The sequence below is a fragment of the Eptesicus fuscus genome, chromosome 21, assembly GCF_027574615.1.
Source record: "Eptesicus fuscus isolate TK198812 chromosome 21, DD_ASM_mEF_20220401, whole genome shotgun sequence".
NCBI classification, from domain to species: domain Eukaryota; kingdom Metazoa; phylum Chordata; class Mammalia; order Chiroptera; family Vespertilionidae; genus Eptesicus; species Eptesicus fuscus.
The window spans coordinates 29,968,339-29,993,466 of record NC_072493.1 but is presented as its reverse complement, the minus strand read 5'-3'; the positions used below and the strand labels follow the sequence as shown (position 1 = coordinate 29,993,466).

Genomic DNA, 25,128 nt, shown 5'->3' with positions numbered 1-25,128 from the left:
GTAACTACCTTCCACATAACCACCTCACTAAGTGAATGTCTAGCCTCTTGGAACACCTCTTGTGATACGGAAATCACTTACTCAACACTGACACCAACAAGGCCTCCTGCTGAACACACACACAGATTTCAATAGAAGGAGCTCACAGTTCACAGTCTGTTGACAATTTATCTGACAAGAAGATCAAGCCATGCTGTCATGTGGCTGGACGTTGCTGACTTTCAGATTCTCACAGGTCTCAGAAACACCAGGCAGAAAGAATGCTGCTAAAAAGTGAGTATGGGAAGAAGAGTAGGCATGCTGGCCTAAGGTTAATGCCCAGGAGTTAACTGGCATCCAGGGTGGGCACATCCAATCAAACAAGAACCAAAGTCCACCAAGACTTCAATCCTAACTAGAAGTAATTTTATCAATGTTAAACACTTAACCTTTTAGAAAACAGCTCTTTTAAGAACAATAAAGTCGCAACATTTTCATATAGTTAACACAGCTGGGAATTTCCTCAAACTCTTTTTCCCTTAGCTTGTATCTTTTTTATTTGATGTTTTTATTTATTTCAGAAAGAGGAAGGAAGAGGGAGAAATAGAAACATTGAAAGGGAAACATCTATTGGCTGCCTCCTACATGCCCCCTACTGGGGATCAAGCCCGAAACCCAGGCATATGCCCTGACCTGGAATCAAACCGTGACTTCTGATACACAGGTCGACGCTTAACCACTGAGCCATAGCTTGTATCTTCAATGTTTAAGCTCTAGAATTGCCATGTTGTCAAAAGGGAAAGTCTAATGGGACCATTTCTCCCTAATTCCAGGAGAGTCCAAGAGAACAGAGAAAATATGACTGAAGTCAATTATTTTATTGAGGCTGATAAATTACTCAAATGTTAAATGGCTGTAGGCAAAGTAAAGAAACATATTAAAAGTCTGGTGTGTTGATAAAGGAATCGGAGTACTAAAAGCTCTGCCCAACAAATATTCTGAATCCAGCGTTTCTGTATTTCTCCATGCCTCGATTTCTCATGGGTAACTTGCTATTCAAAAGATTCTGGAGACCAAATGAGATAGGATTCTTTTGGTTTTATCAACCAAGAGTCTTCAGATCTTCTCTCAGCCAAGGTATCCAGTGATAATATAATTTATGTTTCAGATTCCTCTGGAGGATTTGAAAGTCTCTTTCGCATCGCATTGCCAAGCTCCCTGCTCTTGGTCCTCCTTTCCATGTACTGGAAAATAAAAGGAAGGGGGAGAAAAGAGTAGATTACATTACCATTTATATCAATTAAATAAAATATCTGCAGAATAAAAATAATGTTTTTGCTGACAAAACTCTTGTCTTTTACTTCCCTGAATCTGAGATTGAAAACAGTGACTTTAGAGGCTATCTAGTAAAAGTTCATTTAATACAGTACAGTATCCACATCCTAACAGATACTTAAGTCTTTACTGAATTAATTTCCTCCCAAAATATGAATTCAGTAAATATTTAAGACGAATGGGTTTTGTCCCTATTCTCCAGGAGCTCACAATCTAATTATCCAATCTCTGACTGAACACTTATAGTTATAAGGAGCGCACTATCTACTTAATTATTGTTCGAATAACTGTTCCAAAGTTTTTTTATGTTGAACCAGTAAATGTTTCCCAGTAAATTATCCCACTGTCCTCTATTTCTTCTTGCCTGTTATAGTCTTTCAAATATCTGATTACAGATAACCCATTCACAATCTCTTTTGCAGGCTGAATATCACTGGTTTCTACAACTGTTCACAGAACATGGCTTCTGTCTTCTAATATCTTCTCTATAAAGCACCTTTTATGAAGTACTTTAATATCAATACTCCTTAAAAAAAGTATCACAACCAGAATTAAATACAGTGCTCTAGAAGTAGTCTGACAGATGTGGACTACAATGGGCCTATTAGTTCTTATGACCTGAACACATTACATTTCTATAAATATTATCAAGAGTAACCGACTCACCCGGCTGGTGTGGCTCAGTGGTTGAGCGTCAACCTATGAACCAGGAGGTCACAGTTCGATTCCCGGTCAGGGCATATGCCCAGGTTGTGGACTCAATCCCCAATGGGGGACATGAGGAGGCAGCTGATCAATGATTCCCCCTCATCATTAATGTTTCTATCTTTCTCTCTCCCTCTCCCTTCCTCTCTGAAATCAATAAACAATGTGTGTGTGTGTGTGTGTGTGTGTGTATACACATATATATTATTTTTTAAAGAGTAACTGGTTCTTAGCAACCATATTATCCTATTGGTTCATATAGAAACTTATAGTCAGCTGAACTTCCCAGGATTTTTTCATCATGAATAGTCATTGAATCAAATCTCCCCAAATTCTATGTTTCTGTAATCAGGTGGATCTAAATACACTTTTAACCTTAAATGTTTTCAACCTAGTATTCTGATCTGGCCAATAGGTTATAAATAACAGGAAATACAGAGCGTGGCACTTTAAAAAGCATTTATTTAAAGCAAAGAAACTTGAATTTAAGTGTTCTTATTTGTATATATATATGTAGAGGCTTATAATATACTAGAGGCCCGGTGCATAAAAATTCATGCACTGGAGGGGGGTCCCTCAGCCCAGCCTGCCCCCTTTCACAGTCCAGGAGCCCTCAGGGGCGGGAGGCAAACCGGTGATCAGGGGAAGGCGATGCCCCCTTCACACCTCTGCTGCTGCCACTGCCAGCAGTGCAAGCCTCGGCTGGCCCTGGTTACCTGAGCCTAGGGTGGCCCTAGGGCAGCCGCCATCTGAGGCTTGCCTGGGCCTTGGGCCAGCCCTGGGCGGCTGGAGGGCTGAAGGGACTAGGGTACTCTGGAGGCAGGCACACAGAGCAGCCAGACCCGCCGGGTGGCGGGCCCAGCCATGCCACGCGTCTGCTGCCCTGGCAGGGCTGAGGGAACTGGGCACTGCCACCTTGTGGCTGTGGGTGCCACCATCTTTGAGGGCGTGGCAGTGAAATAGCATAATCCCTCCTTATTGGCTGTGGGCAACACCATCTTTGTGAGGGTGTGATGGTCAATTAGCATATTCCCTCTTTATTAGATAGGATATACTAATACAGACATATTTTAAAGGTGAATGAAGAATACCTAGGCAGAGGGGAGAAAACTGAGTATATGTGAACTGTTGGACATCAAAATCTTTTAGGAAACAGAGATATGGAAAGAGGTCACAGAAACAAATGATTAGTGACAGAGTTAACCAAGACTTGATTGGATCCCCTCCCCTGACTCCTGGTGTGGTGATTCCTGATGGTGAGTTACTTTAACTTCTGGTCCAGTAACCTCAAACATAAGGAGGTGGGTTAGATAACCTTTAAGAAGTTTTCTAAGTCTAAAGTTTTGATTGAAGGGTTCTAACATATCTCCTGGAGTGATAGTTTTCAAACTTTTTTTTTCTTCAAAGGGCCTCTTCAAATTATAGGTGAAGCACCAGGTCCCTTTAACGAAGGGACCTGCCATACATTAATTTTCCTCTTAAGATTGTTAAGGAAAAGTGTGTTTCATTGCTTTAAAAAATTTAAGGATCCTGGCTGGCATGGCTCAGTGGTTGGGTGTCGACCTATGAACCAGGAGGTCACAGTTCGACTCCCAGTCGGGGAGCATGCCTGGCCTTTGGGCTCGATCCCCAGTGTGGAGCATGTGGGCGGGGGGCAGGGGGATAGGCAATAGGTGATTCTCTCTCCTCACTGGTGTTTCTGTCTCTCTCTCCCTCTCCCTTCCAGAGATAATATATATATATATATATATATATATATATATATATATATATATTCCCTTTCAATGTTTATATATATATATATATATATATATATATATAGAGAGAGAGAGAGAGAGAGAGAGAGATATAGATATAGATATAGATATAGATATAGATATAGATATAGATATAGATATAGATATAGATATAGATATAGATATAGATATATAAATAAATTTAGGGAGGAAAATAAGCCTCCAGAACATGGATAGATATATGCTCTGAGAAAAATGCTTGATATTTTTAATCACATGTGAGGAGGGTCTTAAGAGTAAGTCTTCTGAAGATAATACTTTGAAGCAAACCAATAAAATAAGCATAGAGCAAATTAAAATATAGTCTATATGTTAAGATTATTTCCAAAGGGAGTCAAAATGGCCCCTGAATAAAGGAAGAGAGAAAAGGATGAATATAATGTTATTCACAAAACTCTACTGAATAATACAGATAGAATGGAAGGTCAATTAACCAAAAACCAAACAAAACACAAGTAAGAGGGACAAAAAAGGATGCTACAGGGTCTTCCCCCAGCTGCTGGCTGGGGCCTTCCTTCATTCCACGCCACCCCCTGGTGGTCAGCACATGTCATAGCGAGTGGTCAAACTCCCGAGGGGACAATTTGCAGATTAGCTTTTTATTATAAGGCTAATGGGGGGAAAAGTTCAAAGATACAGAAAATTGGAAGGCAGATTTTTAGTAGTTATAGGTTTTTAAAAGTTCTAGACATAAAATATCTGATGTACAAAACAAAAATAACATTAAATTTATTTTCAAAGATTTAAAATGCACTTTGCTTGGTTAGTAGTGCCTGTAAAAATACAATGAATTAGGTATTTTGACTATGTGCCCAAGTTCAAATCTTAGCCTAAAATTGGGTTCAGAAAATTAGTCTTTCCAAATAAGTCAAACTAGATCCCTATTGTTTATATATGCCATAATTATAAAGAAATTCAAAATTTTAAAGCTGTCAAGAGGCTAAGTCCAGCCTCACCATGTTATAAAGGAAACTGAGGTCCAGAGAGTTTTAGTTACCTGCTGTAGCCAATAGCTGACTGACATGTCTTTTTTGTTAAAAAGAGATTCAATTTCCCAAACTTTTAAAAAATTAAACAAAGACAATTATAGATCAAATTCCAATGAAGAGAATCCTCTTTTACCACTGCATCTTTTTTCAATTACAGTTTATATTCAATATTATTTTTTTATTATTTTCAGGTATATAGCATAGTGGTTAGACAATCATATAGCATACAAAGTCAACTTCCTAAACTTTAAAATTCATCCAGAGGAATTGCAAGGATTATAAAAAGAAAGTTGTTTCATTTATATGCATGCCAAACAACAGCGGTATTCTAAAATTGTCCCCAGAAGAGGCTTCCATTTCTGCCCTAGGTTATAGATATACATATAAAGTCTATTTTACTCTGTTATACTAAAACTAGAGGCCCGGTGCACGAAATTCGTGCTCAGGGGTGTGTGTCCCTCAGCCCAGCCTGCACCCTCTCCAATCTGGGACATCCCTCTCACAATCCAGGACTGCTGGCTCCCAACTGCTTGCCTGCCTGCCTTCCTGATTGCCCCTAACCACATCTGCCTGCCAGCCTGATCAACCCCTAACCACTTCCTGCCAGCCTGATTGATGCCTAACTGCTCCTCTGCCAGCCAGTTTGCCCCTAACTTTCTCCCCTGCAGGCCTGGTCACCCCTAACTGCCCTCCCCTGCAGGCATGATCACCCCTAACTACCCTCCCCTGCAGGCCTGGTCCCCTGCAACTGCTCTCCCCTGCAGGCCTGGGTCCCTCCCAACTGCCCTTCCCTGCAGGCCTGGTCGCCCCCAACTTCCCTCCTCTGCCGGCCTGGTCACCCCTAACTGCCCTCCCTTGCAGGCCTGATCCCTCCCAACTGCCCTCCCCTGCTGGCCATCTTGTGGCAGCCATCTTGTGTCCACATGGTGGCAGCCATCTTTGACCACATGGGAGCAGCCATCTTGTGTGTTGGAGTGATGGCCAATTTGCATATTACTCTTTTATTAGATAGGCTAGAGACCTGGTGCACGGGTGGGTGCCAGCTGGTTTGCCCTGAAGGGTGTCCCGGATCAGGGTGGAGGTTCCCTTGGGGTGTGGGGCTGCCTGGGCGAGGGGCCTGTGGTGGTTTGCAGATTGGCCACGTCCCCCAGCGACCCAATCAGAGACCTGAGAATCTGGGATTTATTTATCTTCTATAATTGAAACATTGTAGCCTTGAGCAGAGCCAAGCCTCCTGCTTGCTCTGTGGCTGCAGGCATTTTTGTTGGGATTTATTTATCTTCTATAATTGAAACTTTGTAGCCCAGGCCAGGGCTGCCAAAGCTTGGCTTCCTCCATCGCCGGGGGCAACTCAAGCCTCCTGCTCTCTCCAGCTCCGTGACTGCCGCCATTTTTGTTGGGATCTATTTGTCTTCTATAATTAAAACTTTGTAGCCTTGAGTGGAGGCCTAGGCTGGCCAGGTGTGCGGAAAGCTTGGCTTCCTCCATTGCCGGGGAAACCCAAGCCTCCTGCTCTCTCCATGGCCACAGCCATTTTGGTTGGGTTGATTTGCATACTTGCTCCTGATTGGCTGGTGGGCGTGGCTTGTGATGGGGTGATGGTTAATTTGCATATTACTCTTTTATAAGATAGGATTGGGGGGGAGTTAATAACAGCAGTAATACATAATATTGTTTTAAGATGTTTTGTTCTATTGTTGAATGATTTCCATCCTTTTAACACTTTTCTTACCTCATTCTTCAAGCATTTTCTCATCTCCCGATCAAGATCATTGCAATGACCAAAAAATTTCAGAATGCTGTGCTAAAAGGAAGAAAAGGGGTAAAATATTTCATCCCATAATATGCTATGTTCTCTGGCACATAGAATTTAAATGCTGATTCTTAGAGCATGGGTTTAATGTGTCACCTTGTTAATAATCAAATAATTAAATCCCAAGTATAAAATATACAAATAAACAGGTTTATCCTGGCCTTTCTAAAAAAGAGGGATAAATGGTCTATAGTTGGAAATAAAAAATAAAAAAACTTTTCCTTGATAAATGGGAAGTCTATTTACTTGCCAAAATCTCATAGTGAGAGTGTGTAAACAATTTTATTTCCTAATACCTCCCTTCTTTAAAGGCATGTTAAAATCACAGCATAATCCATTCTCCATTACAGGGAGCAATGTCAAAGAGCAGTGTGGTCATATTAACACAATGAATTTCCTTCACTAGCAAACACACTGTCCTGTAGAAAAGCTACTAAATAAATGCTTGGTGCCAAAGTCATTTCCTCATTTGACTCCATTCAAAATGTTATCAAATCCAAAACACACAACAGTTATTAGATGGCCTATATGGGCCACATAAATAAGCCACTAATTCACAATACATATAAGGAAATCTATGTCTGAAGTTCAGTCTGCTTGGTTTGAAAAGCAAAAATAAGTATCTCCTAGTGGATTCAAGTCCTATAACTATTATCATGGCAAAAAGTATGTTCCAAAGCAGATTAAGATGAAGACTGAAGTCAAGAAGCTGAATTTTAGTAGGGCCATATCTAGTGTGTTTGCATGTCATAATTTTTAAGGGTAGACTGGAGAGCATGGTGATTTCCTATAATAATGCCATAAATGCTGAACTTGTAGTTATAATAATAAGGACATCTTTTCCTTTTCTTTCTAATTAAACTTTCATGAAAACCAGGCAACTCATAATTAGTAAGCTATGCCTCATGCTATTACTTTTTTTTCCTAATTCATTACCACTTTAAATGTGCTTTTCTGGTCCACATTGGAAAATAGTTTTTCTGGCAAGCATTTAAGATAGGCTAAGAGCTCCTTCTGGCTACCTAATGACCTCTTCAGAATAAATATTTCCTGTGCATTTTTCCTAAATACTTAAATACAAATAAGCAGGGACAATGCAGCTTCACACCCCTCTGGTCAAATAGAAATAACAGAAAGGATTAGACTTTTAGAATGCAAGGCAATATTCCATAGTCAGCTTACATTTATCCCACCCCATATACATACATCTTATTTTAAAAATCCAAGAATAAAACTAATTTATATTTTTGTTTTTACCTCAATATTGAGCCCAAATAAGAATTATACTCTAGTGACATTATGTGAAAAACCCAAAATGCCCAGTGGAATTGGTAAAAGACATGTCCATGTACAATTCTCTTGTATACACATAGCATATGCCACTAGTGTCTGATGTCTATTTCTAGAAAACTAAACTGGCTAAGCAATTGACTGAATAAGTGAATCAATCAATCAATCAATCAATGTCTGGAAGACAATGTCCCAGGCACTAGAAGGATACGTCAGTAAGCAAGGTGAACCTGGGCCCTACTCTCATTGCACATAGTCAAAGGGAGGAGACAAATAATGAAGTGATTGCTATAAAGCAATGGTTTATAAAGTATAGTCCAGGAATATCCAGGAGTTCCCAAGACCTTTCTAAGAGATGCATAAGGTAAAAACTATTTTCCTAATAATCAAAGATCTTATTTATTTTGTTCACTTTCATTCTCTAACAAGGTTACAGTGCAATTTTCCAGGGACTACATGAAGTGTAACATCATCACAGATTGAATGTAGAAGCAGGTATGAGAATCCAGCTGTATTCTATTAAATCAGACATTAAAAAGAATTGTAAAAATGCAAAAGCAATGTCACTCTTTTTTTTTTTTTGGAAACTAAGAGCTTTTTATGAAAATTAATTATGTTCACATGAGTTTATTATCATTTTTAAATAAATTATTTTTTAATTTCTAAATTAATTTGATATAGTCCATATAAACAAAGTTTTTTGTGGTCCTTGATAACAAAAGTGTAAAGGAGTCCTGAGACCAGAAAGTGTGAGAACAACTGCCATAAAGTAAGAAATGTATTATGTATGTTGTTATTGGAGTGCAGAGTGATTATCCCAAGAGAATCTAGGCCAGGAAAGAAGAAAAGGAAGAGGAAATGATAAATTAATCTGAATAAAACCTAGATGACAAGTGGTATAGCAAATGGGAAGTGAAGATTATAAGCAAGGTTCTTAGTCAAGCAAAGGAAAAAGCAAGTGCAAAGGCTTACAAGACAGAAACGCTCCAGTACAACTGCAGAAAGAACACATAGGAATAAGGGGGAGAACAGAGGTACAGGACAGTGGTGAAGCCCACAAGATAAGTAGGGGCCAGTTTCATGAAAATCTTGCAACACAAAGTAAGAAAGGAAGATTTTATTCTACAGACAAAGGGAGCCTTTAAAGTGGAATAATGATTAAGCTTATATTTGAGAGATCACTCTATATGCAGTGTGGAAAATGAATTAAGACAGAGAAGAGTACAAAAGAGTCCAGGGACCATTTGGCCTCAGTAAGATAATTTTGGAATTAACTGGTGTTAAGCATAGACATACGTATATCTCAGTGGAACAGACCAGAGAGCCCAGAAATAGACCCACTCACAAATGGTCCGTTGATTTTTTACAAAGGCACCAAGGTAATTTAGTGGGGAAAGAATAAATAAATAAATAAATAAATAAATAAATAAATAAATAATAAGTTATGTTGGAATAATTGGGTATCGATAGGGAAAGAAACTGACTCATACTTCACACCATACACAAAAATTAAAACATGATATGAATCACAAACCTAAATGTAAAACTTCCAAAAGAAAAAATAGAAAATCTTTGCGACCAGGAAATATACAAGATCCATAGAACATAAAAAAACACAAACAAAATAAAAAACTGATAAATTAGACTTCATCAAATTTACAAATTTCTCTCAGAAACACACTTAAGAAAATGAAAAAGGATGCCACAGACTGAGAGAAAATATTCACAATACACTTATCAGACAAAAGACTTGTATGCCCAATGATAAAAGTAACTCTGGCAACTCAATAATAAGACAAAGAACTCAATTTTTTTAAGTACTGGTAAAAGACTTATATAAATGGCTAATAAGCACATGAAAAGATACTCAAAATCATCAGCCATTAGGGAAATATAATTTAAAACCAAATGAGATACTACTATTACATACCCATACAACAGCTAAGACTTACGATATCAATTCTTGATTTAAATGTATGCCAAAAATAGTTTGCCTACTATCATCAACAACATTCTTTGAACCAGTAAAAATACATGACTTCACAGGTCATGGGTTTTACTTACTACCTTACTTTCAGTCTTAAAATTTTGCTCATTTAAATCACACTTACTACTATTATAATTTGGTATGTCTATAGTTTAAGGATATCATGAGGAAAATAATGCATCATGCAAAGTTAAAGAATAACACAAATGACCCTTATAACTATCTCATGCATCAGATATATGAAAAAAGCTACATATTCAACATCTGTAAAAATACCAGCTCAACTTAATGCATTCCAAAAATGGGCTTTTTTCTATTTTGGTTTTAACCATGGAATTTTACTTCCATTCCACTAACAAGTAAATCTGTCAAATTAGGCCAATCATAATTTAAATTAATATCTAATTATAAAAATGTTTCAATTTCCTTTAAACACAGAATGATATACATCAAGGAACAAAATAATCTTAGATTAGTTCCATTAGAATCAGAGCTGAACATATTGTTCTAGTGCCCTGTAATTAGGAAAAGTATTTTATTGTAAGAATATGGATTCTAATGAATACATATCATTTCAAAAGATCCCTAACAAACTTTCATCCTTGATTTTTACTAATCATAAAGGAAGTGATTTATAAAAAATCACAGCATCAGTTGTTAGTCTTTACTAAGCTAAGACATTACTGTTCCCTTCCATTAGTGGACATAACATTTAAATTACATCAGTGTGTTGTACCTAAGCTTCATATTTACTTTATGGTTGTTGTTTTTTTCTGAACTCTTACATTTTTGTGACATTCCTTAAGTAAGTTAATCAAGACGTTGCATTCTTCAGTGTGCAAGTGTGGAGATAAGTCAGGATGCATCTTTAGGAGAAGGTGATGGAGGACAGCAGAGCAACCTGTGGATACAAGAGTGTCTTGAATGTCTGTGACTTTGTTATGTGACCTACAACTATTTTCACATTTTTAGTAAGAACCTTTATCAGAAAAGAATGTTGACCTTAGGCAAATTATTAAACTTGAGCCTCGAGTTCCTTATCCAAAGGTTTAACAGATTCAGTAATTTATCAGGAGTTTTGAGAGAACATGCAGGTTCAGAAAAAAAGCAGGACTCCTCAATAGACTTGATCCTGGAAATAAATACTCAAGCAGAAACAGCTTGCCTATGTTAATAAGCCCCACATTCCTGAAACTGATTACAACTCATTCTGTTCAGATGAAATTCTACCAATTAAGAGAACTGGCTTATTAATCCTTTAAAAATGTGTATTCCTCTGAGAGTGTTAAAGGGAAAATCAGTCATCTCACATTAGTGTGAATTAATACAGACTGCTTTCTTCCTAACATCTGGCTAGGAAAATCTAACTAACCAATGAAAAGAAACAACAAGCAGATGGGAGATTAATTTTTAAACTTTAGCAGATATACTCATAAAATGCTATTATTACCATGAAAACAAGAAGCTGAAATCTCTGAAATTGGTTTAACTGGTTCATTCACAAAGAAAATTAGCAGCCACAGACAAAGGAAAAGCATTATATTGAGGTGTACTACAGTTATGTATCACTATACACCTATTGTCTTTTTTAAACCAATTCTTTTTAACTCAGAAAAGATTACCGAAAGGAAGAACCAATTAATTTCTTTAACCTTTTAAAAGTTCTAAGAAAGAAATCATAAGAGAAAATTATGACCTTAGATTGGGCAAAGAGTTCTTACATACATAAAAAGGACAATCCATAAAAGAAAAAGATTGGTAAAAACTCATCAAAATTAAAAAGTCTCTCAATTCGAAAACACAGTTAAGAAAATTAAAAACATGCCACAATTTAGATTCATCAATTATAATAAACATATAAACTCTGATGGGGGATGTTGATAGTGAGGGAAGTTGTGAGTGTGTGGAGGCAAAAAGTATATGGGACCTCTCTACTTTTGCTCAATTTGTCTGCCAACCTAAAACTGCTCTAAAAAATAAAATCTACAAGCCACAGACTAAGAAAAAATATTTGCAAATCATATATGATAAAGAACTTATATCTAGAATAAAATAAAGAATGCTTACAAACAATCCAATGTTTTAAATGGGCCCAATAAATGGACAAAAGATTTGAATAGGTATTTCACTGAAGGTGGTATAGGACTAGTTAATTAAGCTCATGAAAAGATGCTGAACACCATTAGTCATTAAGGAAAGGCAAATTAAAACCACAATGAGATATCACTATATATCTATCAGAATATCTACATCAAAAAGTCAGACAATACCAAGCATTGGTTAGAATGTGGAAAAAATGGATCTCATGCATTGCTCTGGAGAATGTAAAGCAGTACAGACAATTTGGAAGATAACTGGCAGTGTCTTAAGAAGTTAAACGCAAACTTACAGTTGTGAGTACATGAAACACAGTTTATTCTTATATTATTTATTAGTATACAACTGTAAACCTACTTTTGCCCCATGCTGTATATCCACACAAAGATATGTATGTGCATGTTCACAACGTTATTTATAATAGCCAAGACTGGAAACAATCCAAATGTCCAATAACCAAGTAACTGGATAAACAAATGTAGTATATTTACACAATAGAATACTATTTCTCAATTAAAATAAATTAACTGACACATGTGCCAACGTGGATGAACCTCAAAAGCACTAAGTTAAATGAAAAAAAGCCAGATTGAAAACACTACACTGTTATGTATTGTATCAATTATCTGATTTCTGCTTCACTTATTTCTTCTGAAGGAAGCTGTACATAGTTTAGTCACCTAGCAAATGTCTTCAATGTTTTATTTTATAAATATATTTGACAAAGTATTTTTTTGCATATATCTATCAGTCAGCCTTCAAATTTGCGCTTTTACAGTTCAGAAACAAACTTATGATTTACTAAAATGACTTTTTTAACTGACAATAGTAAACACTTGAGAAGACACTTGGCTATAGAAATAAAAAACATGCATGCATGTTGTATATAAGCACAAATGAATATCAGGAAATATTTAACTATAAAAATATGTCATTATTTTATAGAGACATGGAGCTGTCTAAGAGAACACACTTAAATGAGTGTTGATACTTTTCACTAGTTATCTTTAAAAGCCTATTCTAGCCATGGCTGGTGTGGATCTGTTGGTTAGAGCGTCGTCCCATCCCATACACTGAAAGGTCTGGTTCGATTCCGTCCATGCACATACCTGGGTTTCGGGAGGTGGCCAATCAATGTTTCATTCTCCCATCTCTCCTATCTCTCCCTCTCCCTCCCTCCCTCTCTCTCAAAAAATTTTTCTAAAGCCCATTCTAATAACACTATTATAACTCAAAGTAATTTTATAAACTAAAGAAAAGCTAAACATATATGCCAATGCTTATTTTTAAAGTTTCTTCAAAGCCATAAGCGCATATCTACATTATTAATGTACAAAATAATTTGTTAAAACACTATGTGCTGCCCTAACCGGTTTGGCTCAGTGAATAGAGCGTCGGCCTGTGGACTGAAAGGTCCCAGGTTCGATTCCGGTCAAGGGCATGTATGTACCTTGGTTTCTGGCACATCCCCAGTAGGGGGTGTGCAGGAGGCAGCTGATCGATGTTTCTCTCTCATCGATGTTTCTGACTCTTTATCCCTCTCCCTTCTTCTCTGTAAAAAATCAATAAAATATATTTTAAAAAAACACTATGTGCTAAGCCCAAGTCTAATAATCCTCCCAATAACTATAGGAAGTACCTTTTAAAATTCAGTTGAATCATAAGAAATTGCCTTTTTGTAGGTCAAAATATACATTACCCACATTTCCTTGGCAAAACTAAGTCCCAGTTACAAAGCAGCAGTTAATCTCTTATCACAATATATTTTTCCCACATTCAAAATAGAAAAGATATACCTTCCCAGTAGTTTGTGAATGAAATAAATTCAGTTACAAAAACTACTATTTCCCAAATAGCCTTTTGGCTACAAGTTCAACAGGCCTAGTTTCCAAAGAAGTCAATGTACTGGTAATAATATCCTGTATTATTAGAAAAAGAGGGTCTGTCTACAACAAGAAAAAGAGCAGTACTATACTCATCCTCATCAGCTATGTCCAGAATATTTACAATTTGAATATTCCTGGGGAGAGTGCTCAGGATGGTGATGGTTCTGAAACTAGATTTAAACAGGAAACCATGAATGAAATTGGCAATATTTACCAATTGGAGCCCCCAATAGAGGAGACAGATAAAAGGTACAACTGGGTTAAGTTGGACAAACAATGGATTTAATGGGAGAAAATGGTTTGAAAGCAAAAATTGTAGACTCAGTTATTCACAAGTTATATCAATTTGTTTACTTGATATGAGACCTAAGTCTCTTCTTTCTTAAAAGGGAATTAACTCGTAACCTATACATCCGTGTTGTCATGAGGTTTAAAATGACATATACGAGACTCTCTGAAACAGTGAACAGTGTGTGTGGCATATGTAAAGTATTATTTGTATATCTGAAATGCTCTGTCACATAATAGAAAAGGTTGAACTGAATGTACTCTGAGGTGTTTCCAAGAACAGGACTATAAACCAAAAGGTGGAAATTACAGAGGCAGTCATCTTCATGGAGCTGTCCAACAATGAAACGGGATGCTATGTGAAGCTCTTGGTTATTGTCCAAACGTGCCCAAGAGAGACTGGCTACATCAATTAAGGATGCCATAGAGTATATTCTGGCATTACATTCTTAAGTTTCTTCTCAAATCTAAGCTCACAATTAAATGACTTTAAGCCAATTCCAAAAACAAAATTCACACTCAAATGATAAACACCTGTTATTACTAAGAATACAAAAAATTTCAAAAGGGTAGCGTCAAGGTACTTATGAACATCAGCTGCACCACTGAAACAAAGGGGATGGAATATTCATTTGTGATAACCCTTCATGCATGGATGTTGGCAGTGAGAAAGAGGGGGATAAAGTTCATTATTATTCACTTAAAGAACAAAACTTCAGGCCCACTCGCATTTAGAAAACATCAGAAAGGTTAACTTGTCACAATTATAAAACTTCCCTCCCCATGCCAACTGCACCCACTTCCTTAATTTTGCAAACATTGAAACCAAAATAGTCAGCTGAAATTTTTTAAATTGTTCAGCTGTGACAATTTGATATTTTGATAACTGGCTAGTAGGCCCATAAAAAGCAATTTTAACTTTTATTTGGGGGTAACCTGGGTGGGCAGAAGCAGTAGGGTACTCTCACTGACAATATAAACATTAGTCATATTATATGTACTCCTTTACCTTATTTAACCAAGACTTTTGAGGTAAAATATTCCTAATGAGTATTCTATGATAGAAGATTTCAACCACTAGGTGGCACAATTTCAGGAAATAAACCAACAGTAAGCGATACATAACTAATAAAGGGAGTAAGCCTCCTAATTACACCATTTAGCAGATCTATAATTACAAGGAGTTTGAAAACCCATTATCTTAATGCCACTTTTGTTTTCTTTGGATTTTGCTATTGTGTGGCTGCACCAAAAATAAATTTACACTACGGGTGCAATTTCTAATGTCATTTTAAAACAAGCAGAAAGCAGGACCACAAAAGTCTCTGAAAAATCTGTTCTCCAGAAAAACCTGTAAACCAGTATTTAAAACTTTCTAAAACGTATTTTTTAAAGCCCACATTTCAGAAAGCACTGGAATCAGTTAAATTAGTACTTCTCCAACTATCGTTTTAAATAATGCACCATATTTAGCAGAGGTAGCAGACATAGCAGATAACAGTAGACCACCTACCCTACCTACTTATACTTATCACAGCTGCAAAGTGACCAAATCTAAACAAATGCTATTAAGTGACTGGCCAAAGTACAGACCGTGCCCCACTGCTACTGAGAGCAACCCCTGGGCTGCAGGGAGGACTGCAGGACTCTAACTTCCTCACATCCTCTCTTAAGGAATGGGTCAAGTTGTAGCTTCCCTGAACACTTATCAGCACTTTTACTAGGTGCTGAGCACTCTGCCACATCAGGTGAATTTTCGGGGAGAAGCGGGGGGATTTAGTCCATACACCTCAAAGAACACACAGGCCAATGAGGGAATATCCTTATAACTGCACATAGTAAATGCTCAATAACTGTTTGCTGAATGGTGAGTTTACGATTATCATAGATTTGAAAATTGGTTCAGACCTCAACATAGTAGTGTGTGTGTTTTTTAAGGATGAAAATAAGGCTCATTTAAAATCAACTAAACAAGTGCAAAAGCCTGTATGTATAGGAAAGGAGATACAAAGGGGGGGAGGGGGGGAGAAGGGTGTCACAACAAAATTCCTTTTCCAGCACAAACTTCTTTTATACACTGAAAATTTTAAGTAAATGTTTCCAGAACTCGGGTTTACTTACAGCACCTATTGTGAAACCACAGGCACGGTCATCTTTAAACCCAATAAAAGGGGTATGGACGGCTACATTCCTTGAAAAATGTACTGATGGGGGTCTTACGGGACTGTCCCATCGCAAGACGGATTGGTGCCAACGTTCACTGCAGCTGAGATGCGCCTTGACAGGCTTTTATCTTCTACATGCAAATTCTAAACTGCATAATCAATAGCAATAATCATGCAATGTATTTTTTTAAAATATATTTTATTGATTTTAGAGAGGAAGGGAGAGAGGGAAAGAGAGATAAACATCAATGATGAGAATCACTGATTGGCTGCCTCCTGCACGCCCCCTACTGGGGATAGAGCCCGCAACCCGGGCTTGTGCCCTTGGCCGGAATCGAACCTGGGACCCCCTCAGTCCACAGGCTGACGCTCTATTCATTGAGCCAAACCAGCTAGGGCCATGCAATGCATTGAGCGCTCACCGTGTCCAACACTGTGCTAAGGACTTCCCTTCTCACAACCGATGCAATGGGTTTATACCCATTTTTCAGGCGTGGACGCAGAGGCTCGGGGAAGGGAGAAGCCCGCCCTGGATCAGAAGACTCCAGGTCCTCAAACTTTCTAAACAGGGAGCCAGTTCACTGTTCCTCAGACAGTTGGAGGGCCGGGCTATTGTTTAAAAAAAAACACAAAACTATGAACAAATTCCTATGCACACTGCACATATCTTATTTTGAAGTAAAAACACAAAACGGCAAAAACACCTGCATGTGGCCCGCGGGGCCGTAGTTTGAGGACGCCTTGCTCGAGGCCACGCCTGCCCTCAGCTACTAGCAGGTCCTCCGCCAGAGCCCGCGGGCGGGCAGCTCAGGACTCCCCTGCAGCCACTCGGACAAAATCGCGGGCGCAAGGCGACGGCCGCCCCGAGGACCCAGCCTTCCAGGTCCCAACCTCCAATGGCAACAGAAAGTCCCGACAGGACGCGACACAGAGGGGCGCTCGAGAGCGGGGACAGGTGAGTGTCCCGCGGCCTCCCCGGGCGCCGCGGTCGGAAAGAGCGCGCTCCTCTGAACCCTCCGACTCCCAAGACTCACCCGCCTCGCGGCCACACCAGAAGAGCTGCAGCGGAACTCACCAGCGGACACGCCTCACGCCAAGTCGGGCTGCCAGGGCGCTAGAGCCGGTCAGCTCCGCAAGGAGAACGCTCCTACACCCTCCACAGCTGACCCGCTGGGCCGGCCCCCCGCCGCTCGCCACCTCTGAGGCGCATGCGCCGCCCGGCCTGGACGGGCCCACTTTGGGGGGAATTGAAGGAGGAGCCAGCCCACAGAGGCACGGTGAAGCCTAACGAGCAAGCTGAGCCAACAAGTCAGATGTCGTGGCTGAGAGTAACTGCATTTAAACAATATTCTCTGCTGAGAAAAACGACGTGAGGGCTCGCCGAGTTTCACTTCTGCCGCTTCCCCCATGCGGCCCCCCCCCGCTGGGGATCCAGTCCAAAGTTTGCGCCCCCCCGGTGGGCGGGGCTCCAGGGCGGCGGGACCTGCCATTGGTGGCTTTGAAGGCTCAGCGGGCGCGAATAGCTGTAAGAAGTGAGGCGGCCGGCGATGTGAACGGTAAGAGAGCCCCTAGCGGCATGGAATCGGGCCCCAGAGGGTGGGGGAGGCCTGAGAACCCACATCCCAAGCCTCTGAGGCAACCTTTTGTGACTGCCACACGTTCCCAGGCGAGGGACTGGCGCTTGGTCTGGGCTGGAGGCAGAAGGGCTGGAGCTGCGGTTGAGGATGAAGAGGGCTATGACGCTTGGTCCTGACCTCACATCCGCCCCTGTGGGGGCGGGACTTACGAAGGCGGGCGTCAGAGCTGAGCCGCTCCGAATGGTCACGTGATGGCCTACTCCGCTCTCCCAGCCTTAGATTGCTGTTTTACCCAGTGTTGGGTGTTTTGATTTTTCCGTTAACCTTGGCCTCCGTCCTCTTAGGTCCATGCTGCCTCCCGCGTTACTTCTTATGCTCCTTGTTGCAACGCTTCGGCGGTGCAGTTCTACAGGAAGATTACTTACTTAAAAGGGCTGTTTTTTTGTCATGCGTTCATTCAACAAATATATCTTGAGCACCTTCTGTAAGCCAGGCACTGAGTTGCATGCTAGGAAATAAGAAATTAGGTCATCACAGAGAATCAGTTTACTCAAGAGTTTTCCAACTTTGTGAGATTAAGTGCGCTCGTTCTACCAAAATTCTTCAGAATGGCATTCTACAAACTTTACCCAAAATGTAGAATCTACTGAGGCACTCTAAAATGCAGAATCTCAAGCCCTACTTGGTGACACACACACACACACACACCGGCCCAGTTTAAAGCGAAAGGGCCCAGGAGTCTGCATTTTAACAAGCCCACCCACCCCCTTCCATTATTTTTGGTGTTTCACTGACTGTTGGACCCTAGTCCTTCCCAGGTTGTTTATCTCTTCAGCACACTGCTTAGGGAAAGTGGTACTTAATTCCACAAGTATTTGTCATTTAGGGTGATAGCCATGAATAAGACAAACATATAATTCCTACCCTAGTGGATATTCTACACAATCTTTGTTTAGAAATCATGTTTTCTTGCTTTTTATGTTATGTATTTTGAGAGAGAGAGAGAGACGCCCATTAGTATCCCCAACTGAGGTTACAGTTGAAGTCAGCTGTCACCCCTGGCCTATAGTTTCTGCACTGAAAAAAGGGCTCAGAATCCCCCTTCCTTATGCCACGGCTTTAAGAGAGACACTGAGTTATGCCCGGGGAAGATCATTACCCTGTCTGTTGCTGAGGGAGCTACACTAGATTTGGGGCTCAAGACCTTTTGGGCAGTTGGAGAACCTCACCTTCAGGCAAGAAGCAGGAAAAGTGAGGTAATGGCTCTATGTTAACTGGCAGTGCATTTAAGGAGAAAGAGACCTCCGTCCTCTCCGCTTCCAGCTCTTACTGTCTTGTAAGCTCAAAAATCCAGCTGTTTATTCAGTTTCTTCCCTTAGAGTCTAATAATTAACCTTAAAATTTACATATTCTAGGCAGAATTCTTGAGCTTTTGCTTTCTCCTCTGCCCCCTTACTGCCCCTACGAGTCTTCCCCATCTCAGGTAATAGCTTTTCTATTCTTTCAGTTACCTTGGTATCTCCTACACCTTCCATCTAATCCATAGGACTCTCTCTTAAAAGTGTATCCAGAATCTGACCTTGTCTCACCATTTCTTTGGTCCACCATCATCTGTAACCTACATTATTGAGGTAGCCTCCTAGCTGGCCTCCTGCTTCCTCTGTTCCTCCTAGATTACATTCTCAGTACAGTAGCCAGATTGATCCTGGTAGACAAACTAAGAGAGAGCATATTCTGCCTCTTCTCAAAACCTTCCAGCAGCTGGTTTCTGTCAGAGTCAAGGCCATGATCTCTGACCTCACCTCCTCCTCTGTGCGCCTCTCTCTGTCCTCCCTGGAGGCCTTCTTTTTCCTTGAAGGCCCCAAGGCTTTTTTACACCTGCTGTTCCCACTGCCTGGAAAGCTCTTCCAATAACTGGCCACATGGCTCACTTTCCTCCAAGGATTGGCTCAAATGTCACCCTCTTGTGGGACCTCCTCTGTCAACCCCCACCTCCACCTCACTCCCAGCCTGCTTCATTTTCACTAGTACTGGTTTCCTAACACTACTCCATTTGCTCTGCAGCACTTACCACTTTTTTTTTTTATCCTCACCCAAGGACATGCTTAGAGAGAGGAAGGGGGAGAGAGAGAAGGAGAGAGAAAGAGAGAGTGAGAGAGAGAAAGAAACATCGATCAGTTGCCCCAACCAGGGATGAACCAAAACCTAGGTACATGCCTTGACCGAGAACCAAACTGGCAACCTTTTGGTGCAAAGGACGAATCTCAACCAACTAAACCACCCTGGCTGGGCAGCACTTACTACTTTTAACACATTTTGTGATTTTTCCTGTTGCCTGGCTCTCCCAAGTAGAAACAACACTCCATACTGGCAGGGATTTGTGTCTTTTTGGTTAAGATGTATTTATCCTCAGTGCCTAGAAAAGTGTCTAGCATGCATAAGTGCTCCTTCATTTGTTACATGAATTAGTAAACGAATGAATGATTTCCATATTATTGCCACCAAAAGTTCAAAATACTCTAGCCAAGAAAGAAGAGAGCACTAATTTTTTAAAACTCTAAAACACATTTAAATATACAGCTTAAGGAGAAAGTTATTAAATCCTCTTGTGAAAACACTTTGTAGATTGCCTGAGAAACAGTAAAATAAACATTTGGGTGTTTGACCTACAAATCAAAATCTCAGCTAAAAATATGATGTTTAAAAAACTGTTAAGTTGCCGAAACCGGTTTGGCTCAGTGGATAAAGCGTCGGTCTGCGGACTGAAAGGTCCCAGGTTCGATTCCGGTCAAGGGCATGTACATTGGTTGCAGGCACATCCCCGGTAGGGGGTGTGCAGGAGGCAGCTGGTCGATGTTTCTAGCTCTCTATCCCTCTCCCTTCCTCTCTGTAAAAAATCAATAAAATAAATATTTTAAAAAAAAAGCTGTTAAGTTAAACTTGTGCTGTTTTTGTTTTATTAAAGTGCCAAAGAAATGGATGAAATTGTTGCCGAGTTTATCAAAAGGACCATCTTGAAAATCCCAATGGCTGAAATGATAACAATCCTGAAAGCCTGGGATTTTTTGTCTGAAAATCAACTGCAGACTATAAACTTCCGGAAGAGAAAGGAATCTCTTGTTCATGACTTGGTTATGCTTTGTGAGGTAACAATGTTCAAAATGATTAACCTTGAACTTTATTGCTTTGTTTTTTGCTTTGTTCCCTTTGTCCAAAAGAGATTTAAGGCAGCTGCTAAACTGTGTAGTGATGAGGCTATGTTCTCCTCTGCCCCCTTATCTTCTCTAGTGGAGACCACTATAGTGGAGAAGACACTAATTTTTAATTGGCTTTTCAGGTTATCCAAAACTGCTTACAAATCACTAAGAAAAAAGTGAATACCATGAGAGAAAAAAACAGACAATCAATATAAGTAATGAGCAGTATTCTTTTTATACCTATCAGATTGTCAAAGATGAAAAGATAATAATACTCAGATGTGCTGGTCAAATTGTGTAGAAAGAGACACTCTTTCACATGTATTTATTTATTTATTTGCTTTTTGCTTTAAAAAGATCCCAGACTTTCAGAAAATTTGCTAGTACAAAGAATTCCCATATTTCAGTATACCCTTCCCTTAGTCACTTTTAAATAAATATACTTTATGACCAAGCAGTTCCACTTCTGGAAATTAATGTGGGTAAAATCATAAAAAATAAAGAAATATATATAAATATAATTGATAAACATATGTATGTAGTTATAAATATGTAAATATGTATATATAAATAAACGTTAACTAGCATTGTTTATAAAAACAAAAAATTGCAAACAAACAATACATAGAAGATGATTATACTCCACATAAAATATTCAGCCATTAGAAAGAAAAATTAGATGTTTGTGTGCACATTGAAAGAAACTATATGCTATGCATACATATAAATGTATAATGTATAGCATAGTGGTTCTCAGCTGGGATGAATTTTGTCTTCCGGAGGGTACAATGTCTGAGACATTTTTGGTTGTCAAAACTATAGGAGTGGGGTGCTCTTGGATTCCAGTGGATAGAGGCCAGGGATGCTTCTTAATGTCTTACAACAGCTCTCCACAACATAGAATTATCTGACACAAAACGTCAGTAGTACCTAGTTAAGAAACCCTGTTGTAGAGGAAGTTGAGAAAAAAAAATTAAAAGTGATGAATGAGGAGTAGATTATGGGAGAACAGGTATGAGTACCTGTACTAAACATGAATCAGAAGGTGTATTTGTTCCTTAATGGGAGAGTGTAGATCGGAGACAGGTTGTTAGTAAAGTATTGAGAGGGTGCTCATAGTCTGTCCTAAGCAATTCTAAAATGTGCTGTGATTCTAGGGTAGAATCAAACCAATAGCCATGTTTACTGAATATTTTACCTTTTCTTTCAGGAGAAGCATGCGAGTGTCAATGATGCTGCCCTTTTAGACATTATTTGTAAGTTCTGGTGATTTGTATTTATAGTGAACCAATACAGTTTCATTAGAGAGGCAATATTGTAGATAAGGGCTCAAGTTGACCTGGTGTGTAAAATCCCAGCTCTGTCGCTTACCAGTCCTGTGTCCTTTGCCAAGTCACATTGCCTTTCTAGGCCCCCGACTTCTACTAGTAAATAGAAGTAATAATAGCACCTATTAATATAATAACATTATAATAATATAGCACAGGATCACTGTGAGGGCTAAATGAGATCATGCTTGAAAGGTTCTTAGCACAATGACTGGCATATATAAGTACATATTAATAGAATTGAAAATATATTTCTGAAAATTTGTTCTTATTATAGTGCATCTTGTAAGGGATGTAAGGATTAAAACTGACTGGACTTTGCACGTGGTGTGGTCTAGGGCAGCGGTCACCAACCTTTCGGACCTCGGTGGTCCGTGGACCACCGTTTGGCGACCACTGGTCTAGGGGGACTGAGTGGGAGGAGCACACATGGCTCCAGGGTCTATAGGTGCAACTAGAAGGACAGTGGCGCCCCTTGCTAAGTAAGATAGGGAACACTAGAGGTGGACCGAGTACGTCACAAAGATCATGGGTTAGCCTGGGACGTGTTCTATTTGAGGAAATGTCTTCATGTGTTGAAGTCCTTGCCACTTATCATGAACTTTTGCGTGATGTTTAATGGAATTATTACAACAAAAATTTTAATTTCTATTATTATACCAACCTTATTCAGAGATCAGTTAGCAGGCTATCTTAACTCTGAAATACAGAACCAAGAAGAAAATACCAGAAAGGAACAAAAACGCTTCTGATGCTGTCTCTTGGGCAGGCATCACATTGTGCCAGATTACATCTGTTTTAGACAAGACTTAGGGAATCAAGAATTGTCAGGCCATTGCTACAAATGGGGTGCGAGAGAGATCTGGGGACACCAGGCACCAAATATAAAACAAAAAACCCCCACTAAACTGTAGGAAGGACAGAAAGTACAAAAAGCACAGTAGGTTGGTGCCCTTGTGTGTTGGGGTCAACAGCCCCTTTTTATAGGGTGCAGAGTACCTTGATCCTAGGTGCAAAAACACAGGGATGCAGATGGAGGTCAGTACAGGGACAGAGTAAAGCCGGGATGATAATGTGGTGGGATTGAACTTAATAACTTCCTAGGTCCATTTTTACTCCAAGACACTCTTAGGTTTATAACTCCTGAAGGGTGTCTTCTATATCAAACTTTTCATTCATTCATCAGATATAATACGGAGTGCCAGCCAGTGTCTAGACACTGAATACAACAGTGCACAAGACAAAGTCCTGTATTCCACAGGATTCTAGTTGGGGAGACAAGCAGTATACAAATGACCATCTAAATATATGATGTGATGTAGGATAATGATAAGTGCTATGAAGTAAACTAAAGCAGGGTGGGTGGGGGGGTCAGTTTGGGTACGGTAATCAAGGTAGGCCACTGCATAGATGGCATTTTATTAGAGACTAGATGAGGTGCAGGAATGAAGTGTGCAACGAGCTAGAAGAATGGTCCAGACAAGGAACAGCCAGCTAGTACTCACACCAGTTATGGGGAGCACGCCATCCTTGGCATGCTCAATAAATGCTGCATTCTGTGTGGAAATAGAATAAGTGATCTGACTTAAGAGTAAATGCTAAAGCTCTACTAGACTGAGTAATTCTTTATGACGTGTTTTATTTGTCTGGAGTAAATTTCATCCATGTAAAATTTATATTTGAATAAAAATGTATAACCAAATTTATAAATTACTATTTTCTCAACCTTCATGTTATTAAAAATATATATTCATAAGCACAGTACGTAAAAGTTCTATGATATTATAGCAATAAGTTTTTCCTCCCTCTCTCAGATACTCAATTTCATCAGCACCAGAAAGTTTGGGATGTTTTTCAGATGACTAAAGAACCAGGTAACATTTTCCCTTTTAAAGTAAACATTTAGCGGGCCAGAGGAGTTCAATGGGGAAAAAGGGGGACATACTTAATACTTTCAACAATAAAGATTTTAAAAAACAACTTATCTAAAAAATAATAAGTGAACATTTTCATTTGATATTTTGGCTATTTAAAAATGAATAGCAGTATGTTCCTCTTAAATCACTTTTTTTTTCAAAATGAGGTGATTATTACTCATTTATGGGAAAATGAAAAATATATTTGGCAATGCTGTGTCAGAGTACCAGCAGCATCTCTGTGATTTGAATATTATTGCTCTTTGAGGTTATAAAAATGCTTGCCTCAGGGTCTTTGAAATATATTTATTGAAGACATTGTAGCTCCCTTAATTTTTCTTTTCACTTTGACAGGTGAAGATATTGACCTTTTTGATATGAAACAATTCAAAAGTTCATTTAAGAAAATTCTTCAGAGAGCCTTAAAAAACGTAAGATTAAAATCTTTCTGAACTACAATGAAATTTAATTCCATGCATCTGTGCTACTACCTTTTTTTATTTGTAAGAATTTCAATTAATAATATTCCACACTATTCTAGTCCATAACAAAAAAGAACTTATTCCATACTAATCTAGTTCAAAACAAAAGAGAACTTTTCATTATGCAAACTTTCCTTTCCACTCACCTCTCTCTTTAAAAAAAATTTTTTTAATTGATTTTAGAGAGAGGACTGAAGATGGAGAGTGATATAGAAATATCAATGATGAGAGAGAATCACTGATCGGCTGCCTCCTGCACGCCTCACACTGGGGATCAGCTCACAACCCGGACATGTGC

General features: G+C 39.2%; 2 protein-coding genes across 3 annotated transcripts in view; one reads left to right on the top strand and one right to left on the bottom strand.

Moving 5' to 3' along the window:
* Positions 1-842: 842 nt before the first annotated feature.
* Positions 843-18,047, bottom strand: CMC2 (C-X9-C motif containing 2). 2 transcript variants are annotated; one of them, XM_054710969.1, is made up of 4 exons: positions 17,971-18,047; positions 10,680-10,795; positions 6,537-6,608; positions 843-1,223 (listed from the first exon to the last, which is right to left on the bottom strand). In XM_054710969.1, exons 2-4 carry the CDS (start codon positions 10,758-10,760, stop codon positions 1,137-1,139), a joined length of 240 nt encoding a protein of 79 aa, XP_054566944.1. In that variant the 5' UTR covers positions 10,761-10,795; positions 17,971-18,047; the 3' UTR covers positions 843-1,136. The 2 variants fall into 2 exon arrangements, with proteins under 2 accessions (XP_054566944.1, XP_054566943.1); XM_054710968.1 differs by lacking the exon at positions 17,971-18,047 and adding an exon at positions 17,365-17,630.
* Positions 17,783-25,128, top strand: part of CENPN (centromere protein N) — a 21,771-nt gene continuing 14,425 nt past the window's right edge. The window contains exons 1-5 of the mRNA XM_008139691.3: positions 17,783-17,886; positions 20,873-21,053; positions 22,315-22,360; positions 24,247-24,306; positions 24,703-24,779. Of these exons, the coding sequence (XP_008137913.1) occupies positions 20,883-21,053; positions 22,315-22,360; positions 24,247-24,306; positions 24,703-24,779 (354 nt within the window). The 5' untranslated portion in view covers positions 17,783-17,886; positions 20,873-20,882. The remainder of the gene's footprint in view (positions 17,887-20,872; positions 21,054-22,314; positions 22,361-24,246; positions 24,307-24,702; positions 24,780-25,128) is intronic.

Excerpts from the sequence above, each read along its gene's own strand:
- CMC2 (XM_054710969.1), bottom strand. The coding sequence starts at position 10,760 with ATGCATCCTGACTTATCTCCACACTTGCACACTGAAGAATGCAACGTC. Across the intron at positions 6,609-10,679 it reads TTAAGGAATGTCACAAAAAT|CACAGCATTCTGAAATTTTT; the intron begins GTAAGAGTTCAG and ends TCTTCCTTTTAG. Across the intron at positions 1,224-6,536 it reads GAAAATGCTTGAAGAATGAG|TACATGGAAAGGAGGACCAA; the intron begins GTAAGAAAAGTG and ends TTTATTTTCCAG.